At 41.4% G+C, this 18,270-nt stretch overlaps 1 protein-coding gene across 1 annotated transcript in view; it reads right to left on the bottom strand.

Moving 5' to 3' along the window:
- The window catches only part of LOC124406907 (nuclear pore complex protein Nup88), a 101,378-nt gene that overhangs the window by 10,656 nt on the left and 72,452 nt on the right, over positions 1 to 18,270 (bottom strand). The window contains exon 2 of the mRNA XM_046882584.1: positions 10,241 to 10,410. Within this exon, the coding sequence (XP_046738540.1) occupies positions 10,241 to 10,410 (170 nt within the window). The remainder of the gene's footprint in view (positions 1 to 10,240; positions 10,411 to 18,270) is intronic.

Raw genomic sequence — 18,270 nt, 5'->3', positions numbered from 1 at the left:
TTCCTCACGCCTTTCTCACCCTCCTCGGCATACTCCTGAAGGACAGTAGTGTAACCCACGTGCCTACACAAAATGGGACAAATAGCAAGTAGATCATTCGCATTATTATAAACAGTAAATTCATTCACCTTGCACAGCAAGAAAATGATGGGGAATCAGGGTTCTTAATTATCATATCAAGTTGTAGCTACAGGATTAACTTCCAATCGATTGTGAGATATCTTGAGCATCAGTCAGTGAAAGTATACCTGCCATAGAATAAAAGGTGATAAATGTCCTGTCACTTAGAAAAAAAATATCGAAGTGACGTCTCTTTTTGGCAACGAGTTTCATTGATCTCACCTAAACTTCTGATCAAACTACAATTTTCCAGGCTGACTTTATTGACACATCGAAAATATCCATATCTATCATAGAGAAAGTTTTCAGAAATGGACTCAGCTCTGTGTTTCATATATATATATATACATATATATATATATATATATATATATATATATTTTTTTTTTATTTGAGACGCCACAAAAATGTATAAACGTGTGTTGTATTACAGGATATGTCGGTAATACGAGGGGATCGAATAAAATCCCGAAATATAAAAAGAGAATGATATTTAAACGCAAGCGAGGATCTAGGTCTGCAGTAAATTGTCTGAGCTACACCATCTGGGACGTGATCAACGCTCTTCGGAGGAGTTCTGCAGTAGTTTGAACTCGGGTCAAAGGGTAAATCCTTTGGCTAGTTACAGCGGTTCCCGCATTGCACTTCGGTGGTATGGATTAGTTTATACCTATACATGTACAGGTACTCACAGTGTGGGTCGTTACGCATCTAGTTAATTAGCAAGTTACGAATAAGTTCTACGAGATTTTCGTATTCACGACGGCGTGTCCTCAAGTTCGTTCGCATCATAGCCATAAAATCAGGATGTTGCACAAAATATAACAGTTACCCTCAAGTTAAGACCTGTTCGCCGAGTTTGCCATAATTTATCCGTGTGCCCGCGTCCTGTGACTCTCGCGTCGTACGGTGGCGGGTTCGCCAGCGTCGCCTGCGACGTTCCCGTCGGCCCCGTCGGCAACTATGCCCGTTAATCCTGCCTAGCGTCTCCGGCCCCTATTTGCAAAGTCCCAGCGGCCCTTGTTGCTTCCCCTGCCCATACACCCCACCACCCCCCTTCTTCCTCTCACCCCTCTGGCTTCCACCTACTGTCCCGACGCCTTCCTTTACACCCCGGGCATGAAATACACGTACGACTTTCGTGTATTTACCTGACCTCTCGCAGGTGTGTATAGTATACCTGCTCTAATTAAAACTCGAGACTTTTGATTTTGTGGACACTTGTCCGAAGTTGTCAGCGATACGTTTTCCCTGTAGGCTCAAAGAATGCGCCCCTTATTGTGAGACGAATGTACGCAAATTCAATTCTCAACGCTGTTCAGTCCTAAAGTTACTGACTCAAAAAGCAATGCAATGTATATGATTAAGTATGGTATTTTTGCCTGTTGATAATATTTTTCCACAGACATCTGGTCATTTTTACCGAATTATTTTTCGTCCCGCGATAAGGATAAAAGCTGAGCATTTATTCTGGAGTGATTTTTAAGATTTCTCGTTTGAAACTTTGTCCGATGGTCTGTATTGCGAAAATAAATCTTCTTCGCTTCACCACTGCAGGGCAAATGGCAAGTGCGCACTCGAGGGCAGAAAAATGATCAAGTAAATTATCACGCTGATGAAAGATGAAGAACGTTTCAAATATGAAAGTCACCATAGTTGCAGTGTATAATCACGATACAAGATGAAAAATAAGTGTCATTGAAGTTTTTATGGACTTGCAAAACGGAAATAAAACTTCCACTCGTTGCATATCATCTGCGGTTTTGATATGAGGTTACACGCGAAGGTGGTAGGCACAAATGTGAAGTATTCTACTCTGTGGAGCGAGGAATAGGGGTTCGCGGAAGGTTGAGTGCGATAGAAATTGAGATAAAAGAATAAAGGTATAAAGGATGCCCCTTTGCTTTCGAAGCGTGCGGATCGCACGTAGGACGGTAATTAAAAGAACCGACAGCTGTCTCTTTCGTCCTGGTTGGCAGCCGTGGTTTGCTTTTATTTCGCTACGTGCGAGGCATGTCTCGTATTTAAATTTTCCCTCTGTCTCTGCGGATTCTTTGATTAGAAAAGGCCGCCGGAGGTAGCAATGAGCTTGTGCATGTATATATATATATATACCTCCGTACAAATACATTTCCGCGAGAGCGCGAGTCCGGCTATATGTATACGTCATGCACACCAGCTCCTGTATCTTTCGTGTCCCGAAAAACCTATATCACTTTTGTATTCTTCCGACGTCCGCGAGGCCGCTGTTGACTCCCTTTATCTACGTGTACTTGTCCAGCTATATCTATGCATGCATCCGCGCCTTCCACTCGGAAGCTTCATATGCAGGATGTGGAAAATTTACTACTTCAAGTATCGAAGGGGAAATATGGTTGTTATTATACTTAGGCAGGGAACGCATGATTTTACAAATTCCGTCATTATTCGATTTGAACTGAATAAATATTTTGGATGCTTTAAGCGGGGCTAGTATGAATCAATTTTGATACAGAGAAAATCAGGTTTGGCTGACGATGTACTTACGGGAAAAATTATAATTTCTGTAAAGCTGTAGTGAGAAGAAAAGCAATTACGGAAGGAAAATTCCAGGCTTTCGATAATGTATTTCGGATTATTAATCACCGACACCAGACGAAAATTGAATCAAAACGAACAAATGATCACTTTTGCAAAAGTTAATTTGCCCGGGAATCAATCGGCATTTGCACGGAAACGTAAGTTTGTACAATTAACCGTTTTAATTTCATGAATTGACGGCGGTGGTGGTTGACTGAAAAATTTCTTTATGTTCATAGAAGCGTTTTTGAGGTGCAGAGAGCTGCGGGAAAGGTGAATGCGGAGGCGGGTTGATGCAGCGCGTATAATATAATATACATACACTCGCGTATGCAAAGTACTTAAAGGCTGCGCCTCTTGAAAAATACGAATTATTCAACGACGTAGAAAAATGTAGACCCGCCGTTATACTACGGCTGTTGCGGTGTGCGTGAACGTGAGGTAAAACCGCTCGACTCACGTTTGAGTCTTGCGGGTGTCAGCCTCAGTACATCAAGTATGACGTTTCGTTGCCTTGCTTTGCTCTTCTTTCCTTTGCGAAGAGTACAGTGGCGCTGTAGACTGCGATTCCAGCTCCGGAATTCAAGTTTGGCTCTGATGTGAGCCGGGATTTAGCCCGGAGTTGGAACTCTGAACCAGCTCAGCCGGTGGTGGTTGGGAGTCTGGCGCGATGAACCGGCTGATTAGCTCGTAAAACTTGCGATTGTTAACCGCGCCGAGATACTGAAAAGAACGTATAATACCGTGGCATCTTCTCCTCTCCCCGAAATCCCTCCCTCCGTCCCTCCCTTTCCACCCTCCAATCTATGTGCATCTACATACCCCGGCATGTATGCGTCCGTGAATGTTCACCACACAGCTACCACCTCTCCAAATTTGACACCCTGGTACTTCGTTCCAAACTTCAATCTGTCGCCCCGAAAGCACGGATCTTATTACATGCATCATATATTAAACTAGAAACTTTTCTTTCACTTTATCTAGTACTCGTGAATTCTGCGCAAAATCTTTTCTTTGCTGTTCTTCCGTTCGCGATCTAGCTATTTACCAATATTTCCTTATATTCGTTTAGATCGGACGTGTTTGGTTGAAATTAGCGGTTTGGGTTTTAGATTTCGTTGGCAGCATGTTCTCGTTTCGATAAGAGACGGTTTTGGGTGTACCGGAGTAATTTCAGGCGGGAGGGTGACGGCGCGGGGCGGCAGGACTACTTGACCACGTGGCGCGGGTTAATTTGGCGAAGCTCGTAAAGAGTGTCGAATTGGGCATCTCTGTAGGTCGTATAGCAGCATCAGCTCTCGGGCTGCGGGCGACTTACAAGAAGATACGGCCCAATCACCGTCCTCCGGCATCCGCGCCCCTCCTTCACGTCCACCTTGTATACCTACGACCCGGCAGAGTTTATTTATTCATTAATTAATTTGTGGGAGGATAGCTGCATATCACCTTGTCGCCATACATACCGGAGGCCCGGGATCTTCGCTGTTCGCCGAGATAGTTACGACTTGCAAGTTGAAGAATATTTTTTAACTATCTCCGCTCTTATACGTGCCCCCACGTTGGATGAGAAGAAGCCGGATGGTTTTACCGCGTTTCGTATACACTTGCTTTATACAGGCGTGTGTACGCGAGAGTACATCCGAAACTTGTATGGGTGCTTGAAACTCTTTCTTCATTCAGGGTAGGTAGTATAAAAGTCGTGCGAAACCACCGGCGACGCGAGAACGTCGGTGAAAATTTAAGAGAGAAGTTAATTTCTCCTTAAGAAAAAAAATTCTTCAAGACCACCTGCAAGAGTAGTTTTACCATTTTTACGCAAGTATTCGCGGTAAAGAATTTCAAGCATCGAATCGCAAAATCTGCAGCGTCTTTCGTCCGATGTAAAGTAACCAACGAAGCAGATAAAAATATGGTCACGAAGTTACCGCTCTAAAATTTTTCCAACAATTGAGCCAGACTCTTAAATAAAAAAAAAAAAAAAAACAATAAAAATTCACGTCGTATGTTATAATTATATAAGTTATTTCACCCTTTCAGGATACTTTGACTAGAACCAAAGACCATCCGCGACGTCACGCCGGTGTTTACTGAATTTTTCCAAATGCGTAAACTTAGTAGCGAAGCGTAGGTGTGCAGAAATTTATCTCTAATCGTTCGAGTCAAGACTTCGAGAGGGTTTAACGAGTCCCGATATTTCACATAGGGCGGAGGTCCCTTCCCTGCAGCTACTTGGTATAACGCGTTTATTTAAAAAATGATTTAACCAAACGGTTTTACATATGTAATCTAACGTAAACCTGGGCTAATCTCGGGGAACCACACGCCGTTGCCTCGTATATTCCCTCTGATAATCCATACGCGAGAGGGAGTCCCGGGCATCCCGCCCACCCCTCCCAGCACTCGCCGTTGACACAAACCCCTTTCACTCTGTCCCCCACTATCTGAACTTTTACCGCATTTTTTTCGATGAGCAAGCAGAGAGTAAAAATCGTCGTGCTGGGTCATTGTTTTGGGTTGTTTGCACACCGTGACCGACACGCCGCAACCCCGTGGGAGTGGCGACACCGCTTTGCAGTCGGCCAGCCGGCGATACAGAACGTGATTTAGTACCGTCGAATGAATTTTTCGCGTGTTCTTTTTCCTTTTTCATAACGCGGAGTAGGATCACCAAATCTGTGTCAATGGACTGGGTTCGGACGGGAGGCCAAAGAGCAAATCCTTGTTTATTCTTCTCTCTTCTTCATTGAGATTTATATCCTTTCGAAATTATCAAATGACGAGCATCGCCCTTTTTCTCCGTAGCGCCGGTGTCCCAAAATAGCCAAGTAGAGAAATTGTGCCGAGCAGTTTACGTCTGCGGCACATCGGATTTCGAAATCCTTCATTTTTTTTACACACATATTATATATGTACATGTATATGTATACATACGAACGATTTATGAATCAGGAATTTATCAGAAACGTACAGAGATTTTCCCATTTCCTTTTTTCTACAAGCATGCGCAGCTTGCACGGTTTGCTTGTGGGGGTTGAAAAATGATAAAAGCAAATAAGAGCATGAAATATCGGCGCAAGGTGGTCTATCTTGATCTCCCATGCGGACAGCTCGATCCGGCAGGGCGACGCCGGATTTCTGGATGCGACCTCGGCTCTCGAAATTTGTCGCTGCAGCATCCAAATTTCCCCTTTCCCCCCACCCTTTCTCATTCGCAACACCTATGTAATTCCTACGAGTGAATAGCTTTGATACGAAAGCGTTTTATGACCGATGATAAAACTCCAATTCAACTAGGTATTTCCGTATACGTATATGTATATGTACAATGCGCGAAGAGCTTCGAACAATATTTTACTATCACGTACAATTAAATATGCACCTGTAACACTGCAGTGAATTTTAATTCGCTTTATTTACTAGCCTGCATGCCGCTTCGAGCGATGCACGTGGTAGGTAATACGGGTATGATGAAATAAAAATTTGTAAAATTTATTAAGGATACAGGAAGTGAGGCTACGGAGTAAATGCATATCTGCGTATCAGAATAAGATTTTTCTTAACCAATGACCGATCGAGTCAGGAGATTTAGTGCACCGATTACAATGCGCTGTAATTCGTTGATATTTTTCATGTGGACTGACATGACGAGCAGGTCCCTTATAGGTTGAAGGTGTTAATCAGGATAGGCGGTTAACCACGTACGTGGCTTTTGCTTTGTGCATGGAATCATCGTATTTCCTTCAATTTTTTCGCGTCGCGCGTAACTGCGCGTTTATAATGAGGTAATTTGTAATGCAGATCTAACTTCTAGGAGGACTGTAACAGCCTCTACCCTACCTTCCTTACAGTCTCCTGCAACCGCCTATATACGTATATTTACTTACCAAGTATAGCCTACGAAATGAAATCTCGCGCGACTAAACCCAACCGCTGCCACCACCTTAGCCCGTAACCCTTCAAGATATTCCGCTAATCTTTTAATGGCCTCAGAAGTAGAAATTAGTCGGACGAGGTCTCAACGCTTCGCGATATGAATAGTTAATTCTCGAGAACCAAAAATGAGAACATTGAAAAAAAAATTACGAAAAACTAAAATCAGAAACTGATTATGCCTTTCGCCAAGGATTATAGCGTTACCTACAGTCTGTACGTCACATCGTCGTAACTGCAGGTATGACGTGCAGAAATCGGATGCGAATTTGAAATGAAAGAAATTAAAAGCAATCCAATAGCAGACGTCGAAAAGTTTTGATAAGAAATAATTGATTGATGTGGTTCGTGCGATGTAACTTACACTCAGTTTTGAATTCTTTTCCCGTGTGCCAGAGAAATGGATGATACCGACGATGACCTGGTAGGCGATCCAGGGGAAGGACCAGACCGGGCCTCGTTCCCCTCACGCGCTCGGCTCATAAACGTACAGATGAAAAAATAAAACGACGCCATCGAGAGAGCGCCATGCATAAATGAAGTGGGACCCCCGCGATTCCCGTCCTCCGACCATCCGCTATGCCAGGTCGAAATACTTTTAGCTCTTTTTCTTATTTTTCCTTTTTTTTGTCTTCTTTTTTTTCACCTTTTTGATCTCTTTTTTTCCTTCTTTACCTTCGTTCGGCATTATTGTGACTTAGAATGCGTGGAGCGGGCATTACGGTTTACGAGGCGAACTTTCGGGGGTTAGGAGAGGCGCGAATTATTCATAAATGGCGGAGGCGAGGTGAAGGTGGCTTTGCCTTGCTATACACTCGGTGAATGCTACCGAATATTACGCCAAGCGTCCTCGCATAATAAACACATAACAGTAATCCTTAAAACAATAATTAGCTTCAAAACCTCGCCCGCCAAACCCCGAGAACTGTTTCTGTATCCGCTAGCAGGTGGGGGGAGGAACGAAGAGCGGATAAGGTGGTGGATGGGAGGTGTACGTCCTCTCCGAAGGGTGTTAATTTCCTATTCGTTTAAATTAATCCGCGTTCGCTTGTAAGCCACTCGATATAAGCCAACCGAGCACGATTCTTTGCTTAGCGCTTCTACGTTTTCATCGCTAGAACTCATACGTATACATACCTAACCTGTTGATATTACAACAAAAATAATTCCAGCTATGAGAAAATTCACAGTTGTCAAGTTATTTTTGAAAAATGATTTTTTATCGGAAAGAATTAATCTATATCTTTTACACGTTTTTTTTTATACAAAAGATTTTCATGCGCAAGAAGGTTGTCGCTGAATATAAGGCTGAAATGGAAGACGGTTCGAATAACTTTTATTACTCGACGATACAACGGTTGATATACCTATATATCGGAGTATTCGTCAAATGGAAATTTTTGGTTTCAATAAGACGTAAAAAATGGAAATGTAAGCTTGGGAGGTCAATATCAAGAGACGATCTGATTTTGAAAATCGTGATTTTGAAAAATCTCTGCAAGAATAACGAATCCTGGTTCCCACTGTACGGAAGCTTGCCTCTGCGTCGACGGTGAAATGGCGGATGGAAGTTCTTAAGAAGAGAACGGGGTTGGGGATGAAGCGGTGATAGTTTTAATCCAGTGTCTTGGGGTCCGCGGATTCCGCAAGCGGTAGTTAGTGGCTGGCAAGTCGCGCACCCGCACTTGCCGCGCTGATATCATAAGCCGAATAATTGCCATTATTGCAACCATTTTGCTAATCCACCGGCAGCCTGGTGCAAGGCGCCGCGCCGCGGTGTTCTTCACCCGGAAGTCAAACTAATGTTTCACGGTTTAAGTATAGATATGTTCATCCGAAGCTCGCTGGGAGAACGCGGGGAAGAAAGATGCATCGTAGCTGTGAGGTTTTCGTTTGTCTTGCAATTCTGAACCTCACTTCGATATCCATCGCGATGTAGTTAAGGATTACGAAACCTTTTCCGCCTTCAGAAATCCCGGATACTAATGTTTGATACTTTGGGGTGAGTGCACCAGTTTATGCGCGATACTCCAGTCACTGCTGTGATCATCGTGCGATGATGGTGCTGGAAATTTCCCGTCTTGCAGCTAAAGATTTGTAGAGCGTGTACGAGAATTAGTACGAAAAAGAATGTTGTAATACTCGGACGAAGCCTCGAGCGCGCGGATCCAAGGTGTATAAAACAGCGGAGCAAAGTGTGATTGTAAAAGTGTGCTCTTTCGCTAAACTGCATGCAGTAGCTCCGGGACAGCGGACCTTAAATCCCTGAGATTTGTTCTAATGGCTGCAACTTGCTTACGAACTATTCGCGTCCTGCACTCCCCTTCCATGTTTCGCGTATCACGTGTATTTACCTAGAAAGTGTATCCCAAATATGTATATGTGTGCACGTTCTAGGTTACAAGGGTGCCTGGGTACAACTGCAGCGGCCACGAGCACAGCGTCGGGGAATATTATACGTCCGATTGTGTAAATTTGGCGGAACACTTACCGTGGCGCTAAAGGAAGAGCGAGTCTAGTATGCAAAAATTTCACTTCTGAATCCTACCTTTGTTTTGTACGTTATGAATTCTTGTGACATGCCAAGTAATGTAATTAGTAAGAACAGTCGGTGTTATAAAAACTTGAAATGACGAAGTTGTTTGTTACCAACGTTTTTGATTTTTGTCCTTCAAAGCAAAGGATACACAGATCAATTAATCAACGTTTCTCACAACATGGTGAAAATATATTTAGATACGAAACTGGAGTGAAACAAAACAATAATGAGACACGAAGGGTTAGAAATATTATAACAATAAATGTGAAATGTTGAAACTAATGCCTAAGTAAGTTGGAAACGTGCGACACGTGAGCGCCGTCAGCAGGATCATGTTCGCGAAAAGATTGGATACCGACAGCATCGCAAGTTGCGGACGGTTATCTCTAATAAGGCCACTAATTACGTGACATTATAATTGCCCGAAAGATTAGATCCTCGGGGGTTGGCCTGCGGGTGGGTGGCATGTGTTGTTGATGAGGCGGTTAGTATTCAGGGCTGCACCCCGCGCAGGACTTTTCAAAACTAACTAAGTAAAGCCCCGTTAATTCCATAAGAGGCTGCCTTATACCTTACATACCTTACATACCTTATACACAGTTACACCTTAGACCTCGTATACCTTATACCTCTCGCCCCGCCCGACGAACCCGACGAGAAGGGCTAGGCGGGACGAAAGGAAGGAAGGAAGGAAGGAAGGAAGGAAGGAAGGAAGGAGGGAAAGCACGGTTTTAAGCATTATTATGACACCCCCGTAATTGCTAGATATTAGAACGCATCGCGAGGCGGTGCGAGAAACGATGCTGTTTCCAATTACGCTTTGGTGTGTTGATAACGCAGCAAACGCAGTTCATTCATATTTTCCATTCCTAGCAACAACCCGGTTAAAATTTCACCTTTGCTCGTCAGCTATATTAATCACGGTTAAAGTGCCATTTTTTTCCCGTCCACTTTCAACTATTTTTTTCTTATTCAATGTATCCAATTAAGGTGCGAATAAAGATCTTCAATGTTATAAACCCACATCATGAAATGTTCACAAGTTTAAAAACGTGAAGACGTGTTAAACGATACGAAGGTGTTGAGACTCACCGGCAGGAAATTTCTTCTTTGCCTCCTTGAAACAACGCGTCTTTTCCCCATCGTTTTGGCAGCTCTACGACAGCTATGCCGCAGTTACCCCAGATTGCAAGTTGCGTTGTGGTCTCATTAATCTGCAAGTTTGTGACTTCAAACGTGGGTGGATCTGTGAGCAGTAATCTCTGAAAAAATACAAAGAAAAGGACGATTATCATTCGACGTTACTGTTGCACTACATAGGGTTGAATCCTACTCGTTTGCTATTCTGAAGTGGAAAGTTTATTTGGAACCAGTGTTTTCGGGACCAGTGTTAGTAGGTACTCGAAAAGATTATATACATTTTGATATTCCAGGCCATTATTTTATGAGTATCAATCGACACGTCGGTTTTCTTCGTCATTCAGACTGTTTTATTACGATATGTCCATACGGACTGTGAGGGTTCGGAGAAAAAAAGGAAACAAAAAACATCAATTAAGTGTTGAAATATGCATGCGAGGTTGCAGAGGGTATTTCTAACTCCGGAATGGATTCGCCGTCTCTTCAAAGATGTACGGTAAGGAGAGGTATACATATACATGTCTTACCTAGCGACGAACGTAACTCACAAAATATCTGCTCAATTATTCACTCTGAGGGGCGGGAGACGTCTTCATTTTAAGAAGAAGTGCACCGTTGTGTGTGTGCGTGCGGCCTTTTACGCGAAATCATATTAGGATATATCTTACTTGGGACTTGAGTGGAATACAGTGAGCTTTGTGGCTTTATTACGAGTAAAAATTTTCCACAGAAGTATGAGCGTTGATATGACGATATTAATACGCGTTTGCGTCTATACGCATTATTATTTGACATAAGATTTCAACGCGCCAATTTGGGGTGAAAAATCTCGTCGCCAAATTTCGCACCAGCAGATATAAATATATTTTATTACGTTATTATTTTTAGCAGGTGGTCTGATAATAAGTTCCAATAAATTATTTTCTAATTCAGACATACGGTATGCTGATATTACTATTACAACAACAACAAGAGCGTTAATAATAATGAAAATAAGTGTAATAGTAACAACAATAACAGTAATGAATAACACTTGCAGCAAAGAAACAACTTAAAAAAACAACAAACAGTTTACTTTCAACTCTTCGACGAAACTTATCGGCAAAATTGAGGCTTGTAAGCCGTCGACGGTTACCGAACGAGAAAGTTACCGCAAGGAATTCGATGTCATTCTCAAAACAAAGTATATTGATTAAAAAACTTTATAATACGAAGTCACCACTTATTCGTTCATTATTTTGATTTTTATGTAGTCGCTGGCGTCTACTTGTGAACATTGTACCCACATCCTCGATATTTAATTTTGCAGAAATTCCAACGTTACCAGTTTCAAAGTAAGTTCGGAAAGGGGCGTCTTAAAGGTATCAGCCGATCGAAGCGCGATTGCTTTTCAGAGCACGGAACTTGCGCTGAATTTATTACTTCCGAGGACTTGAGCAGCCTTTTTCGTTTTACACTCACAGAAAGTACCAAATACGGTTTACACACACGGTATTTTCGCATGAATGAATCGATTCCTGTATCGTCATTAGACTTCGGATTGTGATTGCTTACCTTTGAAACCCAAAAATGATAGCCTAGGCGTTCTATCCAACAACAAGTGTGTAACCCTGCATCCAGACCCGAATTTGCCCGTGATTGGTACTACAAAGTTGAGGAGGTGCTCTGGTCAATTTCGCCGTTGACGTATCTGTCTCCAAATATGTAAGTGACGTATCGCAACTACGAAAAAGGGCATAACAACGCGATTTTGTATGCAATTCCGATCGAAAACACTCCAATGCAATTTCATTTGACAGAGAAATAAAGAAATAATGAAAGAAAGCATGACATTTCTGTTCTGTGATACGTAGACTTAGATATTTGGAGTCATGTACGCCAACGTCGAAATCGAGCAGGGTACCCCGATAAGCCAAAAGCTGGGCTGTGCAATGTTGGTATATCTTCGTGAATATATGAGTATATGAAAATTGAGGGGGAAAATTGAAACTGATACCGTATAGTAATATAATAAGGAGACGAAGAAAAAGTTATTAGAGCTATTATTTCACATTATACTTCGCACCATCCGTAACGTTGATTGAAAATTGAAAAGAGAATCTGATAGACTGGAGGGACCCACGAGCTCACCGCACCGTGAAATTATTAATATTCCGTCCAAACTCTCTTAAGACGGCGAACAACGTACTAAAGAAAAAAAAAAAATCACAGTTTATTATCACCGGGATAAAGGGTCGCGAGACAGCCACCCGAACTTCAAGAACGAACGAGTTTATTACCGAGTGCTGCCAAGGCCCCGTAACCAGACACGATTGTTTTTCTATGTTATCATGAAAATCGACAATCTACATTCTCAAAACCTTTAATCGGCAGATCGCAGTCTGTGTGAGCTGTGATAAATTAAAACTCTAATCGGATCAAATAGCAATATCACCCTCAGACCGATTCCTCATTGAGTTAGGCAGGAATCAATCAATTTCGTTGGCGATCACACGGAAACCATATTTCGCCCTCAGGCAAATTGTTAGCAACCTGATATAAGCAAAGAGCAATGAATTGCTGCTCTCATTTGCCTGTTGGTAAAAACTGACGAATAGATCACGTAATTCTTTCAAATAGTATAATCATTGTATATTATAAGATACGTTCCTTTGAATAAGAGAAAAGACTGCAAGCATATTGCATATTGATTTCATACCCATGATGCTATTCAAAATTCAGTATATAAGAAAGTGAAGTAAATATATATATTTATGTATATGTTACCTCTCAATCGGTCCGTACTATTTGGTTTCATCAGATTCATGAATTAAGCTCTGCATGGGTTAAGAGTCCATGGCGAGATGAATCAATTTGCCTTGAACAGCTGCACGCAGACAGTGTTTGTAGATCTTGATCGCGATGGACTGCGAACGTTGTTGGAGTGCATTTGGTGTTGCCGAATAAAGTTTGTATTCTCAAAAGAGCTTCCCTCGTTAAAACAAATTCCCCGGAGCCAAGAAACAGCGAGCAACGAGCAAAGAGCAAGGCGCAAGGAGACTGTGGATTACCAAGTACCTTCTCTCAGTGCGACGAACACATTTATTAACAGCTTCCACCCTCTGTATACTTTGGTAGCTGTCTACTGTCTTGTCCGGGGTTGGAACGAAAAAAGACGTCACATTGTCGACGCCTTATTAATCCGGAAGCGAGGATGGGAGGTGAGAGAGGACGAGCTTTGAAGAAATTAAAAGAACAGAGCGTATAATGTGAATACATCCATCCACTCCCTCCGCCAGCGCCCCTAACCATTTTTACTTCGCCCCAGCCAAGTGTGAGGCAGATAGACATCTTGAGCCTTGTCACGGTTTAAATGTGATGGTATGCTGGGGTATTTTTAGCGGCAGAGTGATTCGATTATTTCTCACGTCGACTTTCGAGCTCTCGACATTTCGCTTAACTATGCATGGATAGCATGTCCTTGGGGAAATTAGAATTAGGTAAGTACTCATCGATTATTGGCTGTGAATTTATTCGCACACTCACCGTTCTCAAGAGTAACGATTGTCATCTTTCTATCCGCTGGATTCTTAGACTATACGACATTTTATGAATTGAATGTGAACCGGCGAGGAATAGTTTTTTTTTTTTGATTTTTACAGTTTTTCGTATTATACTAAATTTGTTACATAATATGGTGTGAAAAAGTTGATAGCAGGTTACAAAATGAAAGATACTATGAGAGAAGGAAATATGAATGATGGAGATTGATTAGGAGAAGGATGACCGAAGACGAGGGTTGCTGGAAGGAACTATTATCCTAGGGTGTCCAAGGACCTCATGGAACTCCTTGGCTGTGATTGGAGAGGCCTCTTCCACGACACACAAAAGGGGTGCATCGTGGTGGATATTACTCGGGGTTGGTCCCAAGCACTTGGTCCGGGGCTTCGGCACCGGCATGGAAGGACCGCAAAATTTATAAACCTAAGTCCCCGATGCCCGGGCGCTTCCCAGGCTACTTGAGAAGCAGTCCTCAGGTCCTTGAGTCCGTTATCTGTTATTATGCTTGTTCTAAGTTGTTTTAAATTATTCTATTTATTTAGAAATATTTTCCGAAGCAGAATGCCGTTTGGGCAAGGTTTGGCTAGGAGTCAAGGTACTTCAGTCACTCTATACGAACACAAGGGAAAAAATGTTTGTTAAATTTAGAATAAAAAAAAATTACCCCGTTATAAATAACTTACGATTACATTAGATCTACAGTAGCACATGACAACAAGCGGGGAATTAGTTTTCACCTAGATAGATTGACAGAAATACGATTGATTTTTTTCAAATGCATGTACAATGACGTAAATGAGCAAATGCCTGTATATAACTTAAATAAAATGGATAAATTACAAATAAATTTTTCCTTAACTAATATATGAAATTCACAAATCACTTCGTTCCATTCGACTAGGTAAGATAAGACTTTTCCATATATTTGTGTAACACTTCGACGGTACCTGCAGCTTTGGTAATGATGGTAGATTTTTGAAACAGAGAGACATGTGCCAGTGATTTTGTCAATTTTGAACTTCGGCTATAATTCTAATCGGCAGAAAGATAATACAACCATCAAAGCTTTTGCATTCTAAGTGTATATTTTATGAGGACATTTATTTGTGATTTCCTCTTCTTTCAACATTTTATTTGTATACATTGTTCGAATAACGTCGTAAGCAAAACCAAGTACAATGCGCATGCTGGAAGTTGCTCGTGTCTCCATGGCATCAATTGAAGATAGATTATCTTCACTTTGACGATCTGTTTCACAAAGTGGTATTAAATACGATATAGCATTAAAGATAGCTTCCATCGAAGTTCCGGATTTATCAATAGCTTCGATTTCTACGCTATGAGTATCGCATTCAATATCGGTATCGGTTTGTCGATGTATTTTCAATGGAAGAAAAAGAAATTTCGTCATAGCCTGGGCTGCGCAGACTACAACTTTCTGCACGATTTCAGTTTCATCTCGTATTCCAGAAAAATGTCCTTGCTTCATTGATTCCACGACACTATAAGTGAGCGCGATCCATTGTTTTGTTGCGACGATTGTTGAGTACATAGCAGGTTTCACGGCGGTCGAAGTTTCGGGCAGAACTTGTTGAGTTACTTCAAAAAAAGTGCTAATCGAAATCTCGAAGAAACCAAAAGTTTCTTCTATCCAACTATTAATTGGAGAGGTGTTATTACTCGTTTTCTTCATGTTACCAATCATATTCCGGAATGCATTATTGGTCATGGAAAACGATTTTTCCCGGCCCATTTGTATTACAGATAAGCCATCCAACAATCCCGGTTTTTTTCCTTGATTGGATACGGAAAGAAATTGCAATGGGTGAAATATATTAATCGTTAGACTTAGCGCCATGTTGTAGGTTGTATTTTGGGCGATGATGATGCGGGTTGAAATGAGATCATTTTCCATTCGAGTCAGTGGATAGGCTTGATTGATAACGGCGTGAATAGCGCTGTATACTGGGTTACATGCAGTTGCCATTGTCTCAACTGTTCTCGTCTCATATTCGTTAATCGTACTTCCGAGTTGAGTATTGTTTTTTTGGCCAAATGCATTGAAGATATGTTTCATCGCAGCCGTGAAGTTCGAAGTTGCTTGTTCCTGGAAGTCTCTGGCTTCAGGTAGAATTCCAGCACAATCTTGGCAACATACCAACGCGATTGTCTGGTAAATAATCTCAATCGCATTGGTAAAATGGTAATGTATTGCTGACCGTGCCGTTTCAACTGTCGCTGAAGCTTCGGGATTCGTGGTTAAAAATGTATCGATAATCAGGTTGCTTGCATCCATTAATTTATTGACTATTTCATTCACGGTGACCTCTGGAACTGCGATAGAGTAATTCGTCGGCAAATAATATTTACTTCCATTTTGATTGGTGATTATAATCTTGTCTAAGAAATTTTTTATCAATTCGAATATCATCGCGAATGCATTCCGAATATCAAAATATGCTTTCACTTCGTTGGTTTGAATAAGACTAATGGAACTGACTTTAGCCTGGTCAGGAGAATTTTTATTCACTAGAAGAAGCCGTATTGTATTGAAAAAATATTCAATGAGGCTTTGAAATGCGGAGCTTAAATCAGAGCGTGCTATTGTAATCAGAGCTGAAAGTTTCGCATAATTGACGTTGGTCACTGTATAAGCTTCATTTACAAACTGAAGCACATGGTACATACGAATCAATAGATTCTCAAATCGTGAAGTTGCGTTCACTCGCGATTCGTCAATCGCAGTTTGAATTTCATCCGAAAACTTTTGGCCGTTCTGAATGGCTGTGAACACAGCGTGAACTACATTCCGGGCGGTGGAAGGTATTGAGTTATGAAAAGTTTCAATTTCAGCTGGGGATTTGACTGCATCAAAAAAATTACCAACCATTGTTTTCAATTCAAAATCTGCCATGAAACTGGATATGATAGCACTTGAGGACCTTCCGGAGTTGGTTATTGTAGCCATATGCAAAACGATGTTAATAAAGTCCTTGAAGTTCTCGAATGTTTCATCTTTGCCATTATCAATTTTGCAAGAGTCCGATTCGTATACAGTTGTGTTATTGCTAGCAGCTTCATTTATCTCGGCCATCGCGGTATTCGCGATACGGACAGTAATCGCTTGGGCAGCAGTCGATGCCATTTTCTGACCTGAGTCAATGACAGAGAACTCCCCGAATAAGTCAACACCATTTCTGTGAGGAGCGATATATGTCAATTTAATTGCGGTATGGATCAATTCTATCCATTTCCTGCAAGAGGCTTTTGCTTTTCTCCTGTATTCTTCCAGCGCAGAGCGATAATCCTTATTTCCATGGCTGATTCCGAAAGAAACGTTGGCCAACATTTCCATTCCACTAAAAATACTTTGTTTCTCAATCGTAGATTCTGATATTACATTTAGATGGAGGTTCTTAAATAAAGCTTCAATTTGAGGTTCGTACTTTTGGGTGCCTTGTATTTTCATGAAAAGTTTCTCAATCATAGCATAGCTTGCAGAAATCGATGCATGTAGATTATCTTCTAGTTTAGCCGAGACCGCCGAATAGCTGTCACTACAGTGGTTTGAAGTATCTGTTATCATGCGCATTGAGTCAAAAATACAATCAATGGTAACGACTGAGTCGTAGTCGACGTATTGTATGTTTGTGTTCACAGAGGATGCCTCTGATTGCGTTCCAGCAACTGTATTGGACAGAATCAGACATGCACTATTAACGGCGGTAAGTATTTTGTCTTTGGCCATTTGAATTTTATTCGAGACATCCTCACTCAAGTTTCCATTTCCGTCAATAAACCTAGTCAAAAAGTCACCTAGTAGATCAAAAATTTGACGGACTATTTTTTCAAGCAGACGAGCTGCTGTCTGTAGTTTGGCTTGTTTTACACAATAGTTGGGGTCCAACGAAGATTCGGAAGCAGTAATTGGTTGCACTAATTCAAGCGAGCACTGTGCTATCACCACGAGCACTACGAACATATTTCTTTGGCCTTTCATTCTTACTGAATGAGTTTTTTTTGTACTAGGCATAGCTTATATAGGAGTTTATATCTGTAATGTATATTGATACAGTTGTTGTCCAACCGTTCAAACAGTTTTTCGAAAAACTAGGCCGACTGTAAACGTCTGAACAAACCATCGCAAGTATACTCAGTTTGTGTGTTCATATTGCTATGTAATTTAATCGCTTGGTTAATTTAGTATTTAGAGCGTGACTCGATTTATTATTAGTCTCAATTTGGACCGTATTTGTTCAATATAAATAAAACCATTATGTTTTTTACAAGCATTTTTTCAGCTTTTATCATGTACAGTAAACGTTCAGCGCATACGTATCACTAACAAGTTCCATCAGTGTTTTTATTGTTAACATTTTGTCACTTGACCTTACAAATGTATACGAAGATCTTTTCTAACTTCAAGTTACATACATGCAAAT

This window comes from Diprion similis, chromosome 6 (assembly GCF_021155765.1).
Source record: "Diprion similis isolate iyDipSimi1 chromosome 6, iyDipSimi1.1, whole genome shotgun sequence".
Taxonomy (NCBI): domain Eukaryota; kingdom Metazoa; phylum Arthropoda; class Insecta; order Hymenoptera; family Diprionidae; genus Diprion; species Diprion similis.
Note: the sequence above shows the minus strand (reverse complement) of the source record. Positions and strands in the feature narration are given on the sequence as shown.